The sequence below is a fragment of the Rhinoraja longicauda genome, chromosome 8 (genome assembly GCF_053455715.1).
Source record: "Rhinoraja longicauda isolate Sanriku21f chromosome 8, sRhiLon1.1, whole genome shotgun sequence".
Classification (NCBI taxonomy): domain Eukaryota; kingdom Metazoa; phylum Chordata; class Chondrichthyes; order Rajiformes; family Arhynchobatidae; genus Rhinoraja; species Rhinoraja longicauda.
The window spans coordinates 44,116,228-44,137,506 of NC_135960.1; the positions used below are offsets into that span (position 1 = coordinate 44,116,228).

Consider the following 21,279-nt stretch of genomic DNA (forward strand, 5'->3'; position numbering starts at 1 on the left):
CTGGGTTTTCTCCCGGTGTTTCGGTTTCTTCCCACACTCCAAAGACGTCCGAGTTTGTAGTTTATTTGGCTTTGGTAAAATTGTTAATTGTCCCTAGTGCGTAGGATAGTGCTATTGTACCGCTGGTCAGCGTGGACCCGGTGGGCTGAAGGGCCAGTTTCTGCCCTAAACTGTGATTGAATTTCCAGCGTGACATAAAAACGATATCAAGTCATTTTGGTCAATGGTGCTTTATTGTCACAGGTTCAAACGCACAGTGAAATTGTTTTTTTTGCCTACGGCTCAGTAAAGTAATGCTATATCCAAGTACAATCCCCAATTAGCAAAGTGTACAGAAATAGTCCACTGAGCCCACATGCTTAGGCTTGTATTCACTGGAGTTTAGAAGGATGAGAGGGGATCTTATAGAAACATATAAAATTATAAAAGAACTGGACAAGCTAGATGCAGGAAAAATGTTCCCAATGTTGGGCGAGTCCAGAACCAGGGGACACAGTCTGAAAATAAAGGGGAGGCCATTTAAAACTGAGGTGAGGAAAAACTTTTTCACCCAGAGAGATGTGAATTTGTGGAATTCTCTGCCACAGAGGGCAGTGGAAGCCAAATCACTGGATGGATTTAAGAGAGTTAGATAAAGCTCTAGGGGCTGGTGGAATTGTGGGATATGAGGAAAAGCCAGGCACGGGTTATTGATTGGGGACGATCAGCCGTGATCACAATGAATGGCGGTGCTGGCTCGAAGGGCCGAATGGCCTCCTCCTGCACCTATTTTCTATGTTTCTGTGCAAGAGGTGCCGGTTTTTTGTGCCATTTTCACAGTCCAGTCCGGTCTGCGCTCTAGTTCTGATCAGTGTGCCCGATCCAGGCGAGCCCTAGGCTGCTGTAGGGCCTCCACCCATCGCCTTCCTTGCAAGTACTGGATTGTTCAGCGAACTGACGACCCTCTTCTCGCCCGTCCACCTTTGTCCCCAGGGCCACCTCCCCCAGCTGACCATGAAGGGGTCAGGCCAGACCCCGCCCGGTTCCCTCTCCTCTCCGGTCTCCGGACGTCTGGGGACGAGCTGGGCCCGGATTGTAAACTTTTCCTTACACACCGGGGCCCACCAGGTTAATTCAGAGAATATACCACAGCAACAAAGAACTGCAGGTGCCGGTTTACAAAAAAAAGATCCAACCTTCCCCCCATTGATGAACCGTACACTGTAAGGGCCAGGAAGCGAGCGGGCAAGATCATCTCTGACCCCTCTCACCCTGGCCACAAACTCTTCGCAGCACTTCCCTCTGGAAGGCGACTCCGGACTGTCGAAGCAGCCACAGCCAGACATAAAAACAGCTTTTTTCCCCACGATTGATAGTTCTACTCAATAACCAAAGTCTGTAGTCTCTTTTTTGCTCTGGTTTATTTTCACCCACATATTTAGACCGTAATGGTGTATCCTTATTGTTTTGATGTGTTTATCCTTTATTCTTAATTGTTAACTGTATGTTTGTGTTTTTTTTGTGAGCGGAGCACCAAGACACATTCCTTGTATATGCATACTTGGCCAATAAACTTATTCATTCATTCATTCATTCATTCAAAGTGCTGGAGTAACTCAGCGGGTCAGGCAGCATCTCTGGAGAACATGGTTTCGCTTTCTCCCCTCCACAATCAGTCTGAAGAAGGGCTTGTTTTGATGAGGACTTTGCAACAGGGTATAGAGAGTACAGCATATAGTGTTTCAGCATTAAAATGTTGCAGTTGCAGTTACAGACAAAAGGTGCAAGAGTTGCAATGAGGTAGGTTGGCAAATCGGGACTAAGCCCTAGGTTATGGGTGGGCTGTCCAGTTGTCTGATAACAGAGGAGCAGAAGCTGTCCCTGAGTCTGGTGGTGCTTGCTTCTGTATGTTCGTTCGAATGGGAGTGGGGAGAAGAGAGAACAAACAGAGTGAAAAAGATTATGTTGGCTGCTTTCATGAATCTAGTCAATTGATTTGGAATCTATACACTGTTCTGGTTGAAAGATTTGTGTTAAGATTTCAATTATGGTATTGTTCCTTAGTTAATTAAGCAATTAAATAATTAAATGAAGTAATTATGTGATTAAATAAATTAAGTTCCAGTCTGAACCAAAAGGTCACTTATTTCTTTGGCAGATTCTGATCTGGGATCCTGTCCAACACCTGACACTGAAGATAAGGCTTTTGCTGCTAAAATGTCCTCCAACGATCAAGGTAAAAGGCTTCTAATGTAATGGCAACTTGTACATTCTTCACCAAGAACTAGCCGTGTACGGGTTCCTTCGGATTCTGAGCAGCTTACCCATTTTCAAAGTATAGTTTTAGTTAGGTTTTAATCATTTAAATCCATTTCAAGTTCAATCAATCATTTTTTTTTAGAGATGCAGTGTGGAAACAGGCCCTTTGGGCCACCGAGTCCACGATCACCATCACCATCGATCAGCCCGTACAATAGTTCCATGTTATCCCAGTTTCGCATCCTACACACTGGGGGTAATTTACAGAAGCCAATTAACCTATAAACCTGTACGTCTTTAAAACGTGGGAGGAAACCGGAGCACCCAGAGAAAACCCATGTGGTCACAGGGAGAACATACAAACTACCCTGTCTACTTGCGCTGCCACCTTTAGTGAGCTTTGAACTCTAAGTATAGACTTTCTGACCATGGATACATTTCACATGTTTAATGCCTTCAAAATTAATTTCAGAGTTAGTTCACATCTTGTAGCAGGCCCAAACAAAACTAGCGGTGTACACCCCCTACCCTGTGTGTGGAAATGTTACCCCTCAGGTTCCTATTAAATCATTCCAATCTCACCTCAAACCTTTGTCCTCTGGTTCTTGATTCCCCTACCGTGGTCAAAAAGACCTTGTGCATTCTTTTTTTCCAAATGTAATTTAGTTTAGTGTGGTTTAGAGAAACAGTGCGGAAACAGGCCCTTCGGCCCACCGATCCACGTCGATCAGCGATCACCCTGGGCACGAGCACTATCCCACACTCTAGGGACAATATACAATTTTTATCAAAGCCAATTAATCTACAAATCTGTGCGTCTTTGGAGTGTGGGGATAAACTGGAGCACCCAGAGAAAACCCACGTGATCACGGGGAGAACGTACAAGGACGTTCACAAGTGGGGATAAATGGGTCCCTTTCAGAATGGCAGGCAGTAACTAGTGGGGTACCGCAAGGCTCGGTGTTGGGACCGCAGCTATTTACAATATACATCAATGACTTGGATGAAGGGATTAAAAGTACCATTAGCAAATTTGCCGATGATACAAAACTGGGTGGTAGTGTGAACTGTGAGGTAGATGCTATGAGGTTGCAGGGTGACTTGGACAGGTTGTGTGAGTGGGCGGATGCATGGCAGATGCAGTTTAATGTGGATAAGTGTGAGGTTATCCACTTTGGTGGTAAGAATAGGAAGGAAGATTATTATTTGAATGGTGTCAAGTTAGGAAAAGGGGACGTACAACGTGATCTGGGTGTCTTAGTGCATCAGTCACTGAAAGGAAGCATGCAGGTACAGCAGGCAGTGAAAAAAGCCAATGGAATGCTGGCCTTCATAACAAGAGGAATTGAGTATAGGAGCAAAGAGGTCCTTCTGCAGTTGTACAGGGCCGTAGTGAGACCGCACCTGGAGTACTGTGTGCAGTTTTGGTCTCCAAATTTGAGGAAGGATATTCTTGCTATTGAGGGCGTGCAGCGTAGGTTTATTAGGTTAATTCCCGGAATGGCGGGACTGTCATATGTTGAAAGACTGGAGCGACTAGGTTTGTATACACTGGAATTTAGAAGGATGAGAGGGGATCTTATCGAAACATATAAGATTATTAAGGGGTTGGACATGTTAGAGGCAGGAAACATGTTCCCAATGTTGGGGGAGTCCAGAACCAGGGGCCACAGTTTAAGAATAAGGGGTAGGCCATTTAGAACAGAGATGAGGAAAAACGTTTTTAGTCAGAGAGTTGTGAATCTGTGGAATTCTCTGCCTCAGAGGGCAGTGGAGGCCAATTCTCTGAATACATTCAAGAGAGAGCTAGATAGAGCTCTTAAGGATAGCGGAGTCAGGGGGTATGGGGAGAAAGCAGGAACGGGGTACTGATTGAATGATCAGCCATGATCACATTGAATGGCGGTGCTGGCTCGAAGGGCCGAATGGCCTACTCCTGCACCTATTGTCTATTGTCTATTGTCTAGGACGGGGAGAACAAATTCCAAAATTCAGATCAGAAAGGTGCACGTTCGGTTGTAGAAGCTTTCCACTTTGAGAAGTGACTGTTGGGACATGTGGTTCATTAGTGTTGATGCTGATACCTGTCCCTGGTTTCTCTGTGTCCAGCTGGCATTGGATCTGAAGGTAACCTTGAGGAGATTGTGGAATTGGAAGAGTCGAGGGCTCCCGACGTTGGAGCAGAAGATAGCCGCGTTCAGAAGGAGGAGACACCAAGCCCACATCGAACCAAAGATCAACCTTCAAAACGTGCACGGATATCAGCATCTGACCACGTGAATCTTGCTGATGTATCTGCTGCAACCAACATAGACACTGAGATTAAATTGGACAACAGGTGAGAACTAATGAGGATAGGTTTATGTGGCCTCGTTGATTCCTGCAAACCATCTACTCTCTCCGAAAGCCACAGTGCTCGGTCCCCTTATGTGCAACTGCACAATAAACCTCCAGTCAGTATGGTCAATTTTTCCCCCACTTCCATGCCTGGACAAGGTATTTCGGCTTAGGTTCAGGTTTACTATCGACTTAGAATGAAAAGCTTACTTTTGCATGGTGTCAAATCAAATTGAATATTACTTTACATAAATACAATCAAGCCAAAATCAGAGGGTCATCCATATCTGAAATGAACTGCTAGAGGAAGCTATAGAAGTTTAGTTTATTATTGTCACGTGGACCGAGGTAGGTGAAATGCTTTGGTTGTATGCTATACAGTCAAAGCAAAGACTACACATGATTACAGTCAAGCCGTCCACAGTGCACAGGTAGGGTCCAACATTTAGTGCAAGTTCAATTAATGATAGCTCAATGGTCTCCATTGAGGTAGACGGGAGGTCAGGACTGCTCTCTAGTTGTTGATAGGAGGTTCAGATGCCTGATAACAGCTGGGAAGAAACTGATCCTGAATCTGGAGGTGTGCGTTTTCACACTTCTGTACCTCTTGCCTGATGGGAGAGGGGAGAAGAGGGAGTATCTGGGATGAGACTGGGCTTGGATTATGCAGATATAATTATAACCTTTAAAAGACACTGGGACAAATATATGGATGGGACGTGTTTAGAGGCATATGGGCTAATTGCAGGAATGTGGGTCTAGCAAACTTGGTCAGCAGGGGCAAGGTGGGCCGAAGGGCCTGTTTATGCGCTGTGCACTCATATTACCATCATTACATTTGCTTTTGACCTTGTCCCTCTCATTCTTGTTTTGTTTGAAATTGTTCAAGTATTCAGCAACATAATTGGTATATTAACAAATCTCAAGCAACCTGGGATAAGCCTATATTTATTCTTCATGTTCCCGATTTGTCTGTGTATCTACAGGGGAGGTGGAGCTGAACAGAACTCCAGTCAGATCGCTATGGAACATGAGGAGAAAGATCTTTCACTGGGTAACAGTGCTGGTAAGTGCCTCGTAAACCAGGGAATCTGGAATAGTACACTTTCAAAAATCCTACTTGTGTAAAATTAGCAAGAGACTGGGCAGGCTAGTACTTTATTCTTTGGGACGCAGTAGGATGAGGGATTATCATATAGAGTGTATAAAGTCACGTGTAAATGCACAAAGTCTTTTACCCAGAGTAGGGGAATCAAGAACTGGAGGACATAGGTTTAAGGTGAGAGGGGAAAGATTTACTAGGAACCTGAAGGGCAACTTTTTCACATCGAGTGTGGTGGGTGTATAGAATGAGGTGCCAGCAGGTGCTATAACAACACTTAAAGACATTTGGACAGGTACATGGATCAGAAAGGTTTAGGAGGGGATATAGGCCAAATGCAAGCAAGAGGGACTAGCTTAGATGACACGTGTTGTTTGGCATGGATAAATTTCCCTGCTGCATTTAATTGAGATAATTCTGCTTCAAAATAACTTAATTTAAATAATGTCAATTTTATTTAGAACTCCATCATTTTCTCTCAGCTGCAAGTCTCTTTGGCGTGTCCAGTCTCCCTCTGACACACCCAGCCGCTCCACTCTGTGTTCCTCTCTCTTGTGTCCCTATATCTCTCTCTCTCTCTCTCTCTCTCTTTCAAGCTTATTTGCATCTATCCTATAGCAAGGTGACCAAAATTAAACACAATACTCCCAAGTGCAGCCTCACTAATGTCTTGTACAATGGTGACATAATGCCCCAACTTTGCTTAATTCCTTTACTGATGAAGGCCAGCATGCCAAAAGACCTCACCATCCTAATTACCCGGAATGCCTCCATCAGGCAACTATGTACCTATACTCCTAGATGCCTCTGCTCTACAACACTCCCCAGAGCCCCACCATTACTGTATAGATCCTGCCATGGTTTGACTTCTCAAATTGCAACACATCACACTTTACCTGAAGTAAACTCCATTTGCCATTCATTAGCCCACTTGCCCAGCCGATGAAGATCCCGCTGTAATTCTTTACTGCCTATGATACCACCTACATTGATGTCAACTGCAAACTTACTGGCCTTGCTTTGTCCTGGCATTTTCCCACCTCCAGTTCTAACCCCAAAACATCACCCATCCTTTTTCTCCAGAGATGCTGCCTGACCTGCTGAGTTACTCCTGCACTTTATGTCTATCTTTGGTATAAACCAGCATCTGCAGTTCCTTTCTACACAACTTTATTAGTTTGGTTTAATTTATTGTCTTGTGTAACGAAGCATGGATTTACAAAGGGGAAATCATGCTTGACTAATCTTCTGGAATTTTTTGAGGATGTAACTAGGAAAATTGACAGGGGAGAGCCGGTGGATGTGGTGTACCTCGACTTTCAGAAAGCCTTCGACAAGGTCCCACATAGGAGATTAGTGGGCAAAATTAGAGCACATGGTATTGGGGGTAGGGTACTGACATGGATAGAAAATTGGTTGACAGACAGAAAGCAAAGAGTGGGGATAAATGGATCCCTTTCAGAATGGCAGGCAGTGACTAGTGGGGTACCGCAAGGCTCGGTGCTGGGACCGCAGCTATTTATAGTATACATTAATGATTTGGATGAAGGGATTAAAAGTACCATTAGCAAATTTGCAGATGATACAAAGCTGGGTGGTAGTGTGAGCTGTGAGGAAGATGCTATGAGGTTGCAGGGTGACTTGGACAGGTTGTGTGAGTGGGTGGAAGCATGGTAGATGCAGTTTAATGTGGATAAGTGTGAGGTTATCCACTTTGGTGGTAAGAATAAGAAGGCAGATTATTATCTGAATGGTGTCAAGTTAGGAAAAGGGGACGTACAACGAGATCTAGGTATCCTAGTGCATCAGTCACTGAAAGGAAGCATGCAGGTACAGCAGGCAGTGAAGAAAGCCAATGGAATGTTGGCATTCATAAGAGGAGTTGAGTATAGGAGCAAAGAGGTCCTTCTGCAGTTGTATAGGGCCCTAGTGAGACCGTAGCTGGAGTACTGTGTGCAGTTTTGGTCTCCAAATTTGAGGAAGGATATTCTTGCTATTGAGGGCGTGCAGCGTAGGTTTACCAGGTTAATTCCTGGAATGGCAGGACTGTCATATGTTGAAAGACTGGAGCGACTAGGCTTGTATACACTGGAATTTAGAAGGATGAGAGGGGATCTTATCGAAACATATAAGATTATTAAGGGGTTGGACACATTAGAGGCAGGAAACTTGTTCCCAATGCTGGGGGAATCCAGAACCAGGGGCCACAGTTTAAGAATAAGGGGTAGGCCATTTAGAACGGAGATGAGGAAGAACTTTTTCAGTCAGAGGGTGGTGAAGGTGTGGAATTCTCTGCCTCAGAAGGCAGTGGAGGCCAGTTCGTTGGATGCTTTCAAGAGAGAGCTGGATAGAGCTCTTAAGGATAGCGGAGTGAGGGGGTATGGGGAGAAGGCAGGAACGGGGTACTGATTGAGAATGATCAGCCATGATCACATTGAATGATGGTGCTGGCTCGAAGGGCCGAATGGCCTCCTCCTGCACCTATTGTCTTATTGTCTATTGCAACGAGGTGCAGTGAAAAGCTTTAGTTGCGTGCTAGCCAGTCAGCGGAAAGATGAAACATGCCCGCAGTGTACAGATAGTACTCATCATGCCTTGTACATTACACATGAATCGTTAATATTTCTGGAAGTATTTTATTGTGCAAGTAAACGGGGTTTTTTTTCCGTTTCAGTTGATGAGCAACCAATTGCAGAAAACGTAAGTGAGGAAGTAAATCGGAGGGTTTCCGTAGAACCATCAGGGTTGATTCCATCGGGTAATGGCGGAGCAGGAGATGCAGCAACAAGTCTTCTGCTGAAAGATTCTACGGAAAGATTTGAAGGATTTCAGTCGACCAAGGTAGTCTTCCAAGACCAGCAAGTGAGGTCTGAGAGAACGGAGGTAAATGAGGAGAAAGTTGCAGAGGTTAGATCCGAAGAAGTTAACAAAACACTGGACTTCCAGCCTGCTCCTGGTACCAAGACTGTAAATGATTCAGTTAGCCCGTTGCATGGGCAAAGTGTGACAAACGTTGCTGAAAACACGGGCGACTCTGGAAGCAATAATTTCAGAGTGCCTCTGTCTTCTCAGCCGCACAGCTCTGTCTCAGCCACGTCTACAGAGCCAACCGCACACAACCTCTCTGACATGGAACACTTGTACGTTGCTGACCAGCGAGTTACCGAGCCTTCAGCGTTACCTCGCTCTGAGGCGCAGTTGACCGATGACACGGTTGTAACGCCAGAAAGTCCAACAAAGACTCCAATGATCTACAGATCTGAATCTGAGCCCAAGCCCAAGCCATCCAATGAAATTACAAGAGACTATATACCAAAGATTGGAATGACCACCTATAAAATTGTCCCTCCAAAATCATTGGAAAAGAGTTCATTCGGACCTATGCCAGAAGTTGAAAGAGCGGATCAACAAACTCCTGCCCACGATAATGTCCCAGAGTCTGATACTACAAAACAGTCGTCAAACCACCCTGGGTTGCTGGCTTCTCTTGCACAGGAGGTGACGGACATTCGACAAGAGGCTCAGAGTACCGTCCCCATCGACTCTGCAACCCCTTTCCCTGGCACTGAATCAACGGTTTCTAAGTCGGTTGTTGAGAATGAGTCTGAACCTCTCAGGGAAACAGTTACCAAAAGATCACAGAGTACTTCAGAGAAGAAAATGAGGCCTGGATCCGTCTTCCTCCAGCTCCATAAGAGAACCTCGGGTCAGTATGTTACATCTGCGCTCGCCAGAAGTTCCAGTTTGCCTTCTCAGTCCAGCTTGGATGGAGCAAATGAAGAAAATGGAATGTCCTTTCAGGATGTTAGCCTTACAAAAACCATTGATGGGGAGATCATAATCCCTCCTCCACCGGAATTCGCTGGTGCACCTGCAGAGAAGGTCCAAAGAGAGTTGTCCAAAGCTGGTGGGACTTCAGCATCCCGTCCATCCCAGCCTCCCAAAGTAGCAAAGAAGCCATCCATGCGACTCAACCCAAAAACTCTTCAAACTACTGCTGCTTCTAAAACGTACACTCCTACTTCCCCGTCGCCCTTTGCTCTAGCCGTGTCCTCGGCAGTCAGGAAAACTCAAGCGAATGCAACGTGTTCATTTAAACCGAAGCACCTTGAAACCAAGTCGTCAAGCCAGTCTTCTCCCTCAGACTTTGGAAACAAAGAAGTGCATCAAGCTTCTCCAGTTCCCCAGGAGTCCAACAACAACAACAACAACAGTGTACCAAAGCAGGTAACTCAACGAGGATCACTAGTTGGGGACGCAAGGAACTGCAGATGCTGGAATCTTGAGCAAAGCGCAAAGTGCTGGAGGAACTCAGTGGGTCAGGCAGCATCTGTGGACTGAATGGACAGACCATGTTTCGGGTGGAACCCTTCTTAAGACTGACAATAATGTTTCGGGTCGGGAGCCTTCTACAGACACTGAAGAAAGGTTCAATTGTCTGTCTATTCCATCAAAGTCAAGCCAGGGCAGGGCCTGCCTGCACAGTGAATGGTAGGGCCCTGTGGAGTGTTGTAGAGCAGAGGGATCTAGGAGTGCAGATACATAGTTCCCTGAAAGTGGCATCACGAGTAAATAGGATTGACATAAAGGCTTTCGATACATTGGCCTTCATCAATCAGAATATCGAGTATAGAAGTTGGGATGTTATGTTGCAGTTGTACAAGATGTTGGTGAGGTTGCATTTGGAGTATTATGTTCAGTTTTGGTCAGCCGGCTATAGGAAGGATGTTGGTAAGCCGCAGAGGAAGAGAAGATTTATGAAGATGTTGCCTGGACTTGAGGGCCTGAGCTGAAGGGAGAGGTTGAGCCGGCTAGGACTTTATGAAGTGATCTTATGGAGATGTATAAAATCACGAAGGGATAGATAGGGAGAATGCGCAATCTTTTGCCCAGAATAAGGGAATCAAAAACCAGAGGGAATAGGTTTAAGGTAAAGGGGGGAAATTTAATAGGACCCTGAGGGACAATTTTTTCACACAGAGGCTGGTGGGTATATGGAACATTCTGCCAGAGGAGGTAGTTGATGCAGGCACTGCAACAGCATTGAAAAGACATTTGAAAGGAAATGTTTCAAGGGATATAGGCCAAATGCAGGCAGATGGGACTAGTGTTGATGGGGCACCTTGGTCAGCATGGGCAAGTTGGGCCGAGGGGCCTGTTTCCGTGCTGTATGACTCTATGCTGCTGAGCTGACCTGCTGAGTTCCTCCTGCACTTTTTGTTTTGCAGAGGTTTCTTAATAATGGTTGTTTCAGAGTAGTAAACTTGATGCACAAATGTCATTTAAGGAGCTCCTATTTTTTCCTTGCAAATTAATACACATAGTTTGAGTCTGATGAAAGGTCTCGAGCCGAAACGTCAACTATTCCTTCTCTCCCGAGATGCTGCCTGACCCGCTGAGTTACTCCAGCATTTTGAGTCTCCGGTGTAAACCAGCATCTGCAGTTCCCTGTGACACATACAATTCAAATTCCAAATGCAAATCCTCATCGTCGTGTTGTATTTTCAAGTACAATTGTTCATCGTCTGTCTGGAGAACTTCATTTGAATACGATATTCCGACCTCGTCAGAAATTTGGGTAAACGTGCAACATGACTTAAAACAAAAAAAATCTCGTGTTAAACTACATACACTGTTGTCTCATATGCAGGAAGGGAAATATTTACTCAGAGACACAAGGAACTGCAGATGCTGGAATCTTGAGCAAAACTCAAAGTGCTGGAGGAACTCAGTGGAGGGATCTGTGGAGGGAATGAATAGGTGACGTTTCAGGTCGGGACCCTTTTTCCCCTCTCCATTGTACACTCATCTCCCTGTCCTGAGTCCCCCATTTCCCCACTTTACCCTCCCCCTGACCCCTTCTGCCCATATCCCTCCCTCTGGGTTTATATTTCATCCTTCCTCTTCTCTCCTTATCTGACACCCTTTTGTCTCCTTTTCACTGCCAACTTCTGTCACTTACTCCACCATCTGCCAATTACCCCTCCTCATCTGTATCCACCTACCACTCGCCAGACTTTGTCCCACCCCACCGCGCTTTTCCAACTTCCCACCCCGACCACATCAATCTGAAGAATGGACAACACAGTGGTACAACTGGTAGAGCTGCTGCCTCGCAGCGCCAGAGACCCGGGTTCGATCCTGACCTCGGGTGCTGTCTGTGTGGAGTTTTCACGTTCTCCCCGTGACCGCGTGGGTTTCCTCTGGGTGCTCCGGTTTCCTCCCACATCCCAAAGATGTGTGTGGGTTTGTAGGTTAATTGGCCATCTGTAAATTGCCTGTAATGTGTAGGGAGTGGATGTGAAAGTGGGATAACATAGAAATAATGTGAATCGATGGTCGGAGGCCTGTTTCCCTGCTGTATCTCTAAGCTAAACAAAAGGGTGCTGATTCGAAACATGGTCGGTCCATTCCCTCCACAGATGCTGCCGGACCCACTGAGTTCCTCCAGCACTTTGTGTTTTGCTGAAATATTTAGTCAGGTTGTATACAGACCATTATTTCACAGGTAGCAGCTGTACTAAATCAGATCTCTTCTATTCCTGCCGTAAGAATGTACGCAAAAGTATTCTGAACCGAATCATCATCATAATCATACTTTAGCCAAGTATCTTTTGCAACATACGTGGAATTTCATTTGCCATACGGTCATACCAATAAAAATGAACGGACCACACAAAGTACATTTTAACATGAACATCCACCACAGTGACTCCTCCACATTCCTCACTGTGATGGAAGGTGAAAAAAGTTCAAGCTTCTCTTCTTAGGTCCCCCGCGGTCGGGGGGGCTCGTGCCTTCCGTTGACGGGACAATCTTACTCCCATAGCTGGCAGCGTCGGGGCAATCAAGCTCCTGCATCGGGGGGAAGGGCAATCTCAGCTACCCCGCGCGAGCGATCGGACCCCGGGTCGGGGCTTGGCCAATACGTTCTGCGTCGTTTGGAGCTCCCGACATCGGTCTCTACCCGAGACTGCGAGCTCCTCGATGTTGAAGTCCGCTGACCGCGGTTGGAGTGTCGATCCCAGGCAAGGGATCGCACGCTTTGATGGTAAGTCCACGGCCCCGAGCAAGGCCTCCAGCTCCATGATGTTAGGCCGCAGAGCGACCGGAGGTACAATCCGGAAAACAATCGCATCTCCGGCAAGGTAAGAGATTGAAAAACAATTGCCCACCCCCCACATAAAACAAACCAGAGAACATTAACATACTTTTAAAACATATTAATAACAAAAGAAAGATGAAAAAGACAGACAGCCTGCAGGCGAGGCTGCCATCGCGGCGCCACCCGGTGGTATAACCATGTGCTAATTCCTTCCCCTGGCAGAAGTTAACAGATGTGAAATTGCTAGTAACTTTCCTGGTCTATTTTCCAGGGATCTTTTCTCCACGGGCTGCCAGTTTTTACTTGGACGTTTCAAAGCATAACTGACCTAAAATGCCTGGTTCTCTAATCAGAATCTTGATTAAATTTGAACATTATCCAAGTGAATCCCATGCTTAGAGAAGTTGATGGCAGACCCACGAGATATGAGTCTGCCAGCGCCGGGGGAAGCTGTGTAACACGGGGGAAGCTGTATAAAACGGGCAAAGCTGTGAGCACCTGCCCCCCTTTCCCAGAGGAAGCTCTCAGCACGTCCATGTTGACTCCTCAAGAGGAAGGGTTTGGCAGAGAGAGTTCCTCTCGGCTCCAAACTCACAACAGAAACACTTTCTTGGCTGCTCTGGCATTGATCAATGGACTGCAGCGTGTTGCTGCCAGTTTTGGAAAGAACCTGGGTGCCCTGAATAATCTCTCCGACCATCAGTTCATGTATGGGCCATGTACGGGGCGGCACAGTGGCGCAGCGGTAGAGTTGCTGCCTCACAGCGCCATAAGCCTGGGTTCGATCCTGACCATGGGTGCTATCTGTACGGAGTTTGTATGTTCCTGTAACCGCGTGGGGTTTCTCTGGTTTCCACCCACATCCCAAAGACATGCAGGTTTGGAGGTTAATTGGCTTCTGTAAATTGTCCCGAGAGTGCAGGAGTGAACTAGTGTATAGGTGATGTTCCAAGAAGGACTTTGGCCATTGCAGTTGTTTAAAGCTCTTCTGAGATTTTTTGCAAAATGTATGGATGAGATAAAGAGAAGGAGGAACAAAATGATGGGTATGAGCCCGTTTCCAATCTGTATCTCTGAACTAAACTAAATAACTAACTTATATCTGTGTCCTGATGAACAGAGGGATCTTGAGGTACAAGTCCATAACTCCAAGAAAGTGGCAACACAAGTAGATAGAGCATTATAGAAGGCTTATGGTCTGCTTGCCCTCATAGGTTAGCGCATTGATTATAAGAGTCAGGAAGTCATGTTGCAGTTTTGCAGGACTTTGGTAAACGGGACAAAGAACCCCAAGAAGAAATTTGGCCATTGCATTTGTTTAAAGCTCTTGAGATTTTTTTGCCAAATGTATGAATGTGACATTAAGATAAGAAGGAACAAACTGATCCAATTTAAGGGTGTTCATTCTCGTAGAGTTGAAGAGTGGACCAACATGCCCAATCTACATGGGTTCCACCTGCCTGCGTTTGGCCCTTATCCCTCTAAACTTATCCGATCCATGCACCTGTCCATATGTATTTTAAACGTTGTGATCGTACCTGCCACAACCACCTCCTTTGGCAGCTCGTTCCATACACCCACCACCCATTGTGTAAAAATAGTTACCCCTCATGTTCCTATTACATTTTTCCCCCTCACTGTAAACCCATGTCCTCTGGATCTTGATTCCCCTACCCTAGACAAAAGACTCTGTGCCTTTACCAGATTTATTCCTCTCATGATTCTGTACACCTCTTTCAGATCACCTCTCATCCTCTTGCGCTACAGGGAATAGAGTCCCAGCCTCCTCAACCTCTCCCTATAGCTCAGGCCCTTGAATCCTGACAATATTGTTGTATATCTTCTCTGCACCCTTTCCAGCTTGACCACATCTTTCCTATAACATGGTGGCCAGAACTGAATACAATACTATAAATCTGGCCTCACCATTCTTCTGGAAGAGGCAAAAATATATGAGGTAGTAGTAAAGAACAGTGCAGTCAGAGGCTTAGATAAAGTTCTGTGCCGTTTAGACCAGACTTCAGAGGTACTGTGGCCCACCGAGTCCCCGCCAACAAGTGGTGACCCTGTACACTAACACTATCCTACACACTAGGGACTGTTTACAATTAACCTACAAACCTGTTCATCTTTGGAGTGTGGGAGGAAACCGGAGCACCCGGAGAAAACCCACGAGGTCACAGGGAGAGCGTACAAACTCTGTAAAGACAGCACCCATGGTCGGGATCAAACCTGGGTCTCTGGCACTGTAAGGCAGCAACTCTGCTGCTGCGCCACTGCTGCCCCAATATTGCGGCCATGATTTTCAATGAATCGGTTGCCTACCAAATTCCCTGCCGAGGAAAATCGTCTCACAGTCGGAGAAGGATTTTAATATGAAGACTCATCAAGCCATCTCAGGAACAGCTTCTTCCCCTCTGTTATCAAGTTTCTGAATGGTCCTTCCATAAACTAGGGTACTGTCCGATTCACCTCTACCCCATTGCGGACAGTAGACTTTATCTATGGAACTGGTGTGCTACATTCCTGAGAACTGTATTCTGCACTCTGTATCTTCCCCTTTGCTCTATCTAATTCATAAGTCATAGGAACAGAAGTAGGCCATTCGACCCATCAAATCCATTCAATCATGGCTGATCTGTCTTTCCCTCTCAACCGCATTCTCCTGCCTTCTCCCCATAACCCCTGACACCCTTACTGATCAAGTATCCATCAATCTCTGCCTGAAAAATAGCCATTGACTCGGCCTCCACCACCATCTGTGTCAATGCATTCCACAAATTCACCACCCTCTGGCTAAAGAAATTCCTCCTCATCTCCTTTCTAAAGGTGCATCCTATCTATTGTACTTGAGCTTGACTCGATTGAATTTATGTATGGTGTTATCTGATAGGATTGGATAGGATGCAAAACAAAGCTGTACTACAAAACACAGTACTGCGGTATAAGGGGCAAGAATAAGCCTAAACCTGCACCATCGTCCGTCCATGTGAGCACCAGTGACATGGCTTCTGCTGAGAGAGTGGGAAGTGCTGGACTGCAAATTCAACGTGCCAAACATCAAAGGGAATGATCTGTGCACAAATTGCTATCCAGATTAACAGCCTGGAAAGTTGAAAATATGTGTGGAATAGAAATGTTAGAAGATGATATTCTGATGCTTGAGACGATGGCATGATATCTGGAGGTAGACACAAAATGCTGGAGTAACTCAGCAGGTCAGGCAACATCTCCAGAGAAGGAATGGGTGACGTTTCGGGTCAAGACCCTTCTTCAGACTGATGACAGGGGAGGGGGCGGGACAAAGATAGGATGTAGTAGGAGACAGGAAGACTAGTGGGAGAATGGGGGGGGGGGGGGAGGGGAGAGAGGGACAGAGGAGCAATCTGAATTTAGAGAAGTCAATGTTCATACCGCTGGGGTGTAAACTGCCCAAGTGAAATATGAGATGCTGTTCCTCCACTATGACAATGGAGGAAGCCCAGGACAGAAAGGTCAGATTGGGAATGGGAGGGGGAGTTAAAGTGCTGAGCCACCAGGAGATCAGGCTGGTTAAGGCGACTGAGCAAATTTGTTGAGCAAAACGATCACCGAGCCTGCGCCTGCTCTCACCGATGTAGAGAGGTTGACATCTGGAACAGCAGATACAATAGATGAGGTTGGAGTAGGTGCAGGTGACCCTCTGCCTCACCTGGAAAGACTGGCCCTGTGTGAAGTAGCAATGTTCTGGCAAATCAAACTAAATAGGGTCGTTCATGGACTTTTAAAGTATGTGGTGGAATGAGAGGATTTGGGAAAGGTTCAAAAGCCGAAAAAGATTAAATGCTTGAATTAAACTGTGGTCAAGGGATGTGATCAAGCATAAAGATAATAGGACATTAGTGATGTTATGGCAAATGTCCTGCAAGTTTAGGTTTATTATTTATTTAATTGACCATAAGGTATTGGAGCAGAATTAGGCCATTCAGTCCGTTGATTCTGCACTGCCATTCAATCATGGCTGATCTATCTATTTCTCTCAACTCCATTCTCCTGCCTTCCCCCTTATTAATCAAGAAACTATCAATCTCCGCTTTAAAACTACCCAATAATGGCCTCCACTGCCCTCTGTGGCAATAAATTCTACAGATTCACCAATTTCTGGCTAAAGAAATTCCTCCCCATCCCCTTTTACTCCTCCTACATCCTTTTATTCTGAGGCTGTGCCCTCTGGTCCTGGACTCGCCCACTAGTGGAAGAATCCTCTCCACATCCACTCTATCCAGGCCATTCATTATTCGGTGGGTTTCAATGAGATCTCCCTCGTCCTTCTACCCTCCGAGTGGTACAGACCTAGAGCTGTCAAATGCACAAAGTAATCATTTGTTTTTAATTAAATAATTTTGTTGGAAACGGCCATGCTGTCAAAATCTTTGTTTTGGAGCCTTGTAGCTTTTTTGACAGCTTGGAGAAAAAAAACCAGTCTAGAAATGTTTTTTGAACACCAACAGAACTCAGAAATAAACAAAAATATATACTTGCCTCATTGAGAGCCACTGCAAATAGTAAAGGCAACAACTCTTTTATTTAGACTTTACTTTAGCGATACAGGCCCTTCGGCCCACCGAGTCCGTGCCGACCAATGATCACCCCGTACACTATCACTACCATAAACACTAGGGCCAATTTACAATTCGCAGAGGCCAATTAACCTACAAACCCACACGTCTTTGGGATGCGGGAGGAAACCAGTGCACCCAGAGAAAACCCATGCCATCACAGGGAGAGGTCTTGGGAAGGGGAGATTTTAGTTTAGATCACTATTGTCACGTGTACCAAGGTTCGGTGAAAAGATTTTGTTGCGGGCTATCTTGTCAAAGAAAAAGCAATATATGAATACAATTTAACCATGCGCAGTGCACAGCTAAAGGATGAAAGGTACAGCATTAAGTGCAAGATATAACATTAAAGTCCGATTCAAGATAGTTCAAGTGTCTCCAATGAGGTAGATGGGAGCTCAGGACCGCTCTCCAGTTGGTGAGAGGATGGTTCAGTTGCCTGATATCAGCTGGGAAGGAACTGTTGCTAAATCTGGAGGTGTGCGTTTTCACACTTCTGTACCTCTTGCCTGATGGGAGAGGGGAGAGGATTGAAAAATTTGAAGTCACTTCCCATACTTTCAAAAAAGAGGCCATTTTTTTTTTCAATTGCTGTTGTCTTGTAATCTTTTACAGGTAAGCATTGCTGAAAAGGCCATAAAAGGGGATTGTCACCGCACAGTGCCGGCAACGTGTCCACAACCATTCCGGCCACAGGTGCCATCTCCATCGGGAATCCCAAAGCCTCCTTTACCTTCTCCGATCAGCAACCCGGGAGAGATTCATCAAGCAGTACTGGATGCGATTCTCTCGGGAGATGGGGCTGCTAGACTTCGAAAGGCACAAACATTCACCACCATCTAACCACGTGACTTGGCATTTCGATACATATCCAAATTCAACTTTGAAATTTGACGAGTGATCGTTAAGCTCTTTCAGTGCACAGGTCACCAGTATCTTTTCTCTTGCACTACAAAAGGCATTTCACTGGATTAGGTGAGGTTCTGTCTCGGTATTGACTGGATGTGATGCATCAAGTAATTATGAGGATACAAATATTGTATGTCCTGTGTGAAAGTTGTACGCACTTAAAACTCTCAAGTTCACACTTTCAGATGAGAATTTACACTTCTGCGTAAAGTTTTTATGCTGTGCATGCACAGCTGCAGTAATCGCGAAAGCGTTATTGTAACAAGGATGATAATGTTTTAAATTTAATTGAAGATATAACTGCCATGTTTTTAAAATCAGAATTATCTTCAAGCTTAGCTAGTTTAGAATGTGATTTCCAACTGTTTCTCGTATGTACTGTAAAATAAAAGCCATGAAATATTTTGATTTCCCTGATGAACATTCAGCAATTTGCGTTTGCACAATATATTTTTTTTCAGGCCACCTTTGGTTCCTAAAGCTATTGCCTCTAAATTGCCTCGCTATTGGAAGTCTGCAAGAATCTTTTCTACTCTCAAGGAAAAGCATTGATGGGTTTCACTGGAATCTCAAAGCCAAATCAAGAGATGTGTCACACAGAAAATATATATTTGGTGAAAATTCTGTCTGGTTTAAAACAACCTTTTCTTTAACTCAGCTGTTATCTCCATTTTGTGTATAATGCCAAGGATGATACTTTTTTTTTCATCTTTAATGATCCAAAAGTTGATGAATTGTTTAAAGGAATATTGGTTCAGGTAAATGCTTATTGTTTTGCTTCTAATATGAAGGCTTATGAAATAGTTCAAAAATGTCTCTTAATCACTTGTTGGAACGGTTTGTTGTGTATGTATTCAGAGTTTCATTCAAACTTTGTCAAGCAATTATTTTGGGGGAGAAAGGAATTCTAATGTATGGTGTAGTTTAATTTTGCTGATTTTCAAAAGTTGCGGAATATTTATGTTGGAGTAAAAACACTGTCGATATCCACTTGCAGATTTACAATTTTTATATGTATAAATGCTCTGATTTAACTTGGTATTTAAAATTAACAACTTCATAAAGTCCTGATATTTACAATGTTTCCATTTTCTGTACTCTAAGAATATATAAAACATATTTGAAACTTTAAATATTTGAATTCCATTTATTTACATATAGGTTCACCATCGATGTTTCCGGCAACCGATGGTCCGGCACCTCCTTTAATCCAGACAAAATTACGAGAGCACACTTGAAATCCTCCCCCCCTCCTCCCCCACCAAAAGTCTTCCCGAAAATATGGCGACCTCATCAGGACTTCCGCAGCCGATCGGTGGGTCAAATTTGCCCCCTGCGGCCGGGGCTCTGGAACTCCAGCCCGGCCCGAGCCGGCAGATCCATTCCCATAGCTGACTTCGAGGCCAACTTTGTGGGCCGGTATCTCTGTCCCCTGGCGGCCTAGGCGGACCGTTTCAGTAGCGTTGGACTCCTCTCAAAGGCCGTGACCTCTGTTGGTCTGGCAAAATGGATAATTCAGCAAGGTACAAGAATGGTACAGCACAGGAAAGGCACACGATGTCCAAGCCAAACATAATGCCAAGATAAACTAATCTCCTCTGCCTGCACGTGATCTATATCCCTCCATTTCCTGCATGTCCATGTGCTTATTTAAAAGCCTCCACACTACCACCACATCAATGCGTTCCAGGCACCCACCACTCTCTGTGGAACAAACTTGCCCCGTACATCTATCTATATTTTATATACTAAAACTCATTTGTCTGTTTGTTCCTGAACTACAGCCAAAACGGTACACGATAGCGTGACAATTTTATGCCCACCTTACTCACCTTCGTCCCTTTGGTGCTAATGGAAGAAGTTTCATTGAAATTGGTGTTATATTTTAAAAGTTATTCACATTTTAAAGTTTAAATCTATCTCCTATGGCGGGAGGGAGGGGGGAGGATGGAGGATAAGGGGTGTTGAGGGGGATGGAGTGGGGAGGGAGAGGGGAGCTGGGGAGAGGGAGGGATGGGGGGGGAAGGGAGGAGGGGAGAGGGAGGGGGAAGGGAGGAGGGGGTGCTGCACCAATGCAGGAGAGGTTTGAGCCCAACGGGTCCACGGTCTAGTCTCCTTTAAACTCGCCTTAAAGCCATACCCTCTAGTCGTTGGTAGTCCCACCATGAGGAAAAAGGTTCTGACTGTCGACTATATCTATGACTCTCATAATTTTATATACTTCTGTCAGCATTCCAGAGGAAAACAATCCAAGTTTGTCCAACCTCTCCCTGTAGCTGAAGCCCTCCAATCCTGGCAGTATTCAGGTAAACCTTCTCTGCACCCTCTCCAAAGCCTCCACATCCTAACTACAATGGGGCAACCAGAACTGCACGTAATATTTCAAATGCAGCCTTGCCAGTCCCGTAGAGCTGCAACATGACTTCCAGTTTATAGTTAAATACTAGATTCAACAATAACTTTATGTCAACAATATCTCCTGAAAGTAACTGTGTTTCAAACTCCACTTTATTCTATACCACGTACGTGATATAAACATTTATTTTTAAAAAAATCTTTCTGACACAAAAGATTACAAACTTACTCAACTCTTGACATCCAATACCCCTCCTGAACTTTCTCCTCTTCACTTTCCTCTGACCCCACATCCACCCCGTGGTCCTACCCTTGCACCCTTTACAGGTTTGATGCGTGGCACAGTGGCGCAGCCAGTAGAGGTGCTATCTCACAGGTTCGATATCCTGACCGCAGGTGCTATCTGTGTGGAGTTTTAGCTTACGAGGTACAGTGTGGAAGCAGGCCCTTCGGCCGACCAACGATCACCCGTACATTAGTTCTATCCTACACAATAGGGACAATTTACAGAGTGCAAATTAACCTACAAACTTGCATGTCTTTGGTATATGAGAGGAAACCAGCTCCCGGAGAAACCTCACGCAGTCACAGGGAAAACGTACAAACAGCACCCGTAGTCTGGATGGAATCTGGGT

The 21,279-nt window shown here is 45.2% G+C and overlaps 1 protein-coding gene across 2 annotated transcripts in view; it reads left to right on the plus strand.

Moving 5' to 3' along the window:
- Positions 1-19,354, plus strand: part of cobll1b (cordon-bleu WH2 repeat protein-like 1b) — a 98,995-nt gene extending 79,641 nt beyond the window's left edge. For both annotated transcript variants that reach the window (XM_078403796.1, XM_078403797.1), the window contains exons 9-13: positions 2,138-2,215; positions 4,348-4,576; positions 5,562-5,641; positions 8,352-9,904; positions 17,996-19,354. In XM_078403796.1, the coding sequence (XP_078259922.1) occupies positions 2,138-2,215; positions 4,348-4,576; positions 5,562-5,641; positions 8,352-9,904; positions 17,996-18,223 (2,168 nt within the window). In that variant the 3' untranslated portion in view covers positions 18,224-19,354. The remainder of the gene's footprint in view (positions 1-2,137; positions 2,216-4,347; positions 4,577-5,561; positions 5,642-8,351; positions 9,905-17,995) is intronic.
- Positions 19,355-21,279: the final 1,925 nt, after the last annotated feature.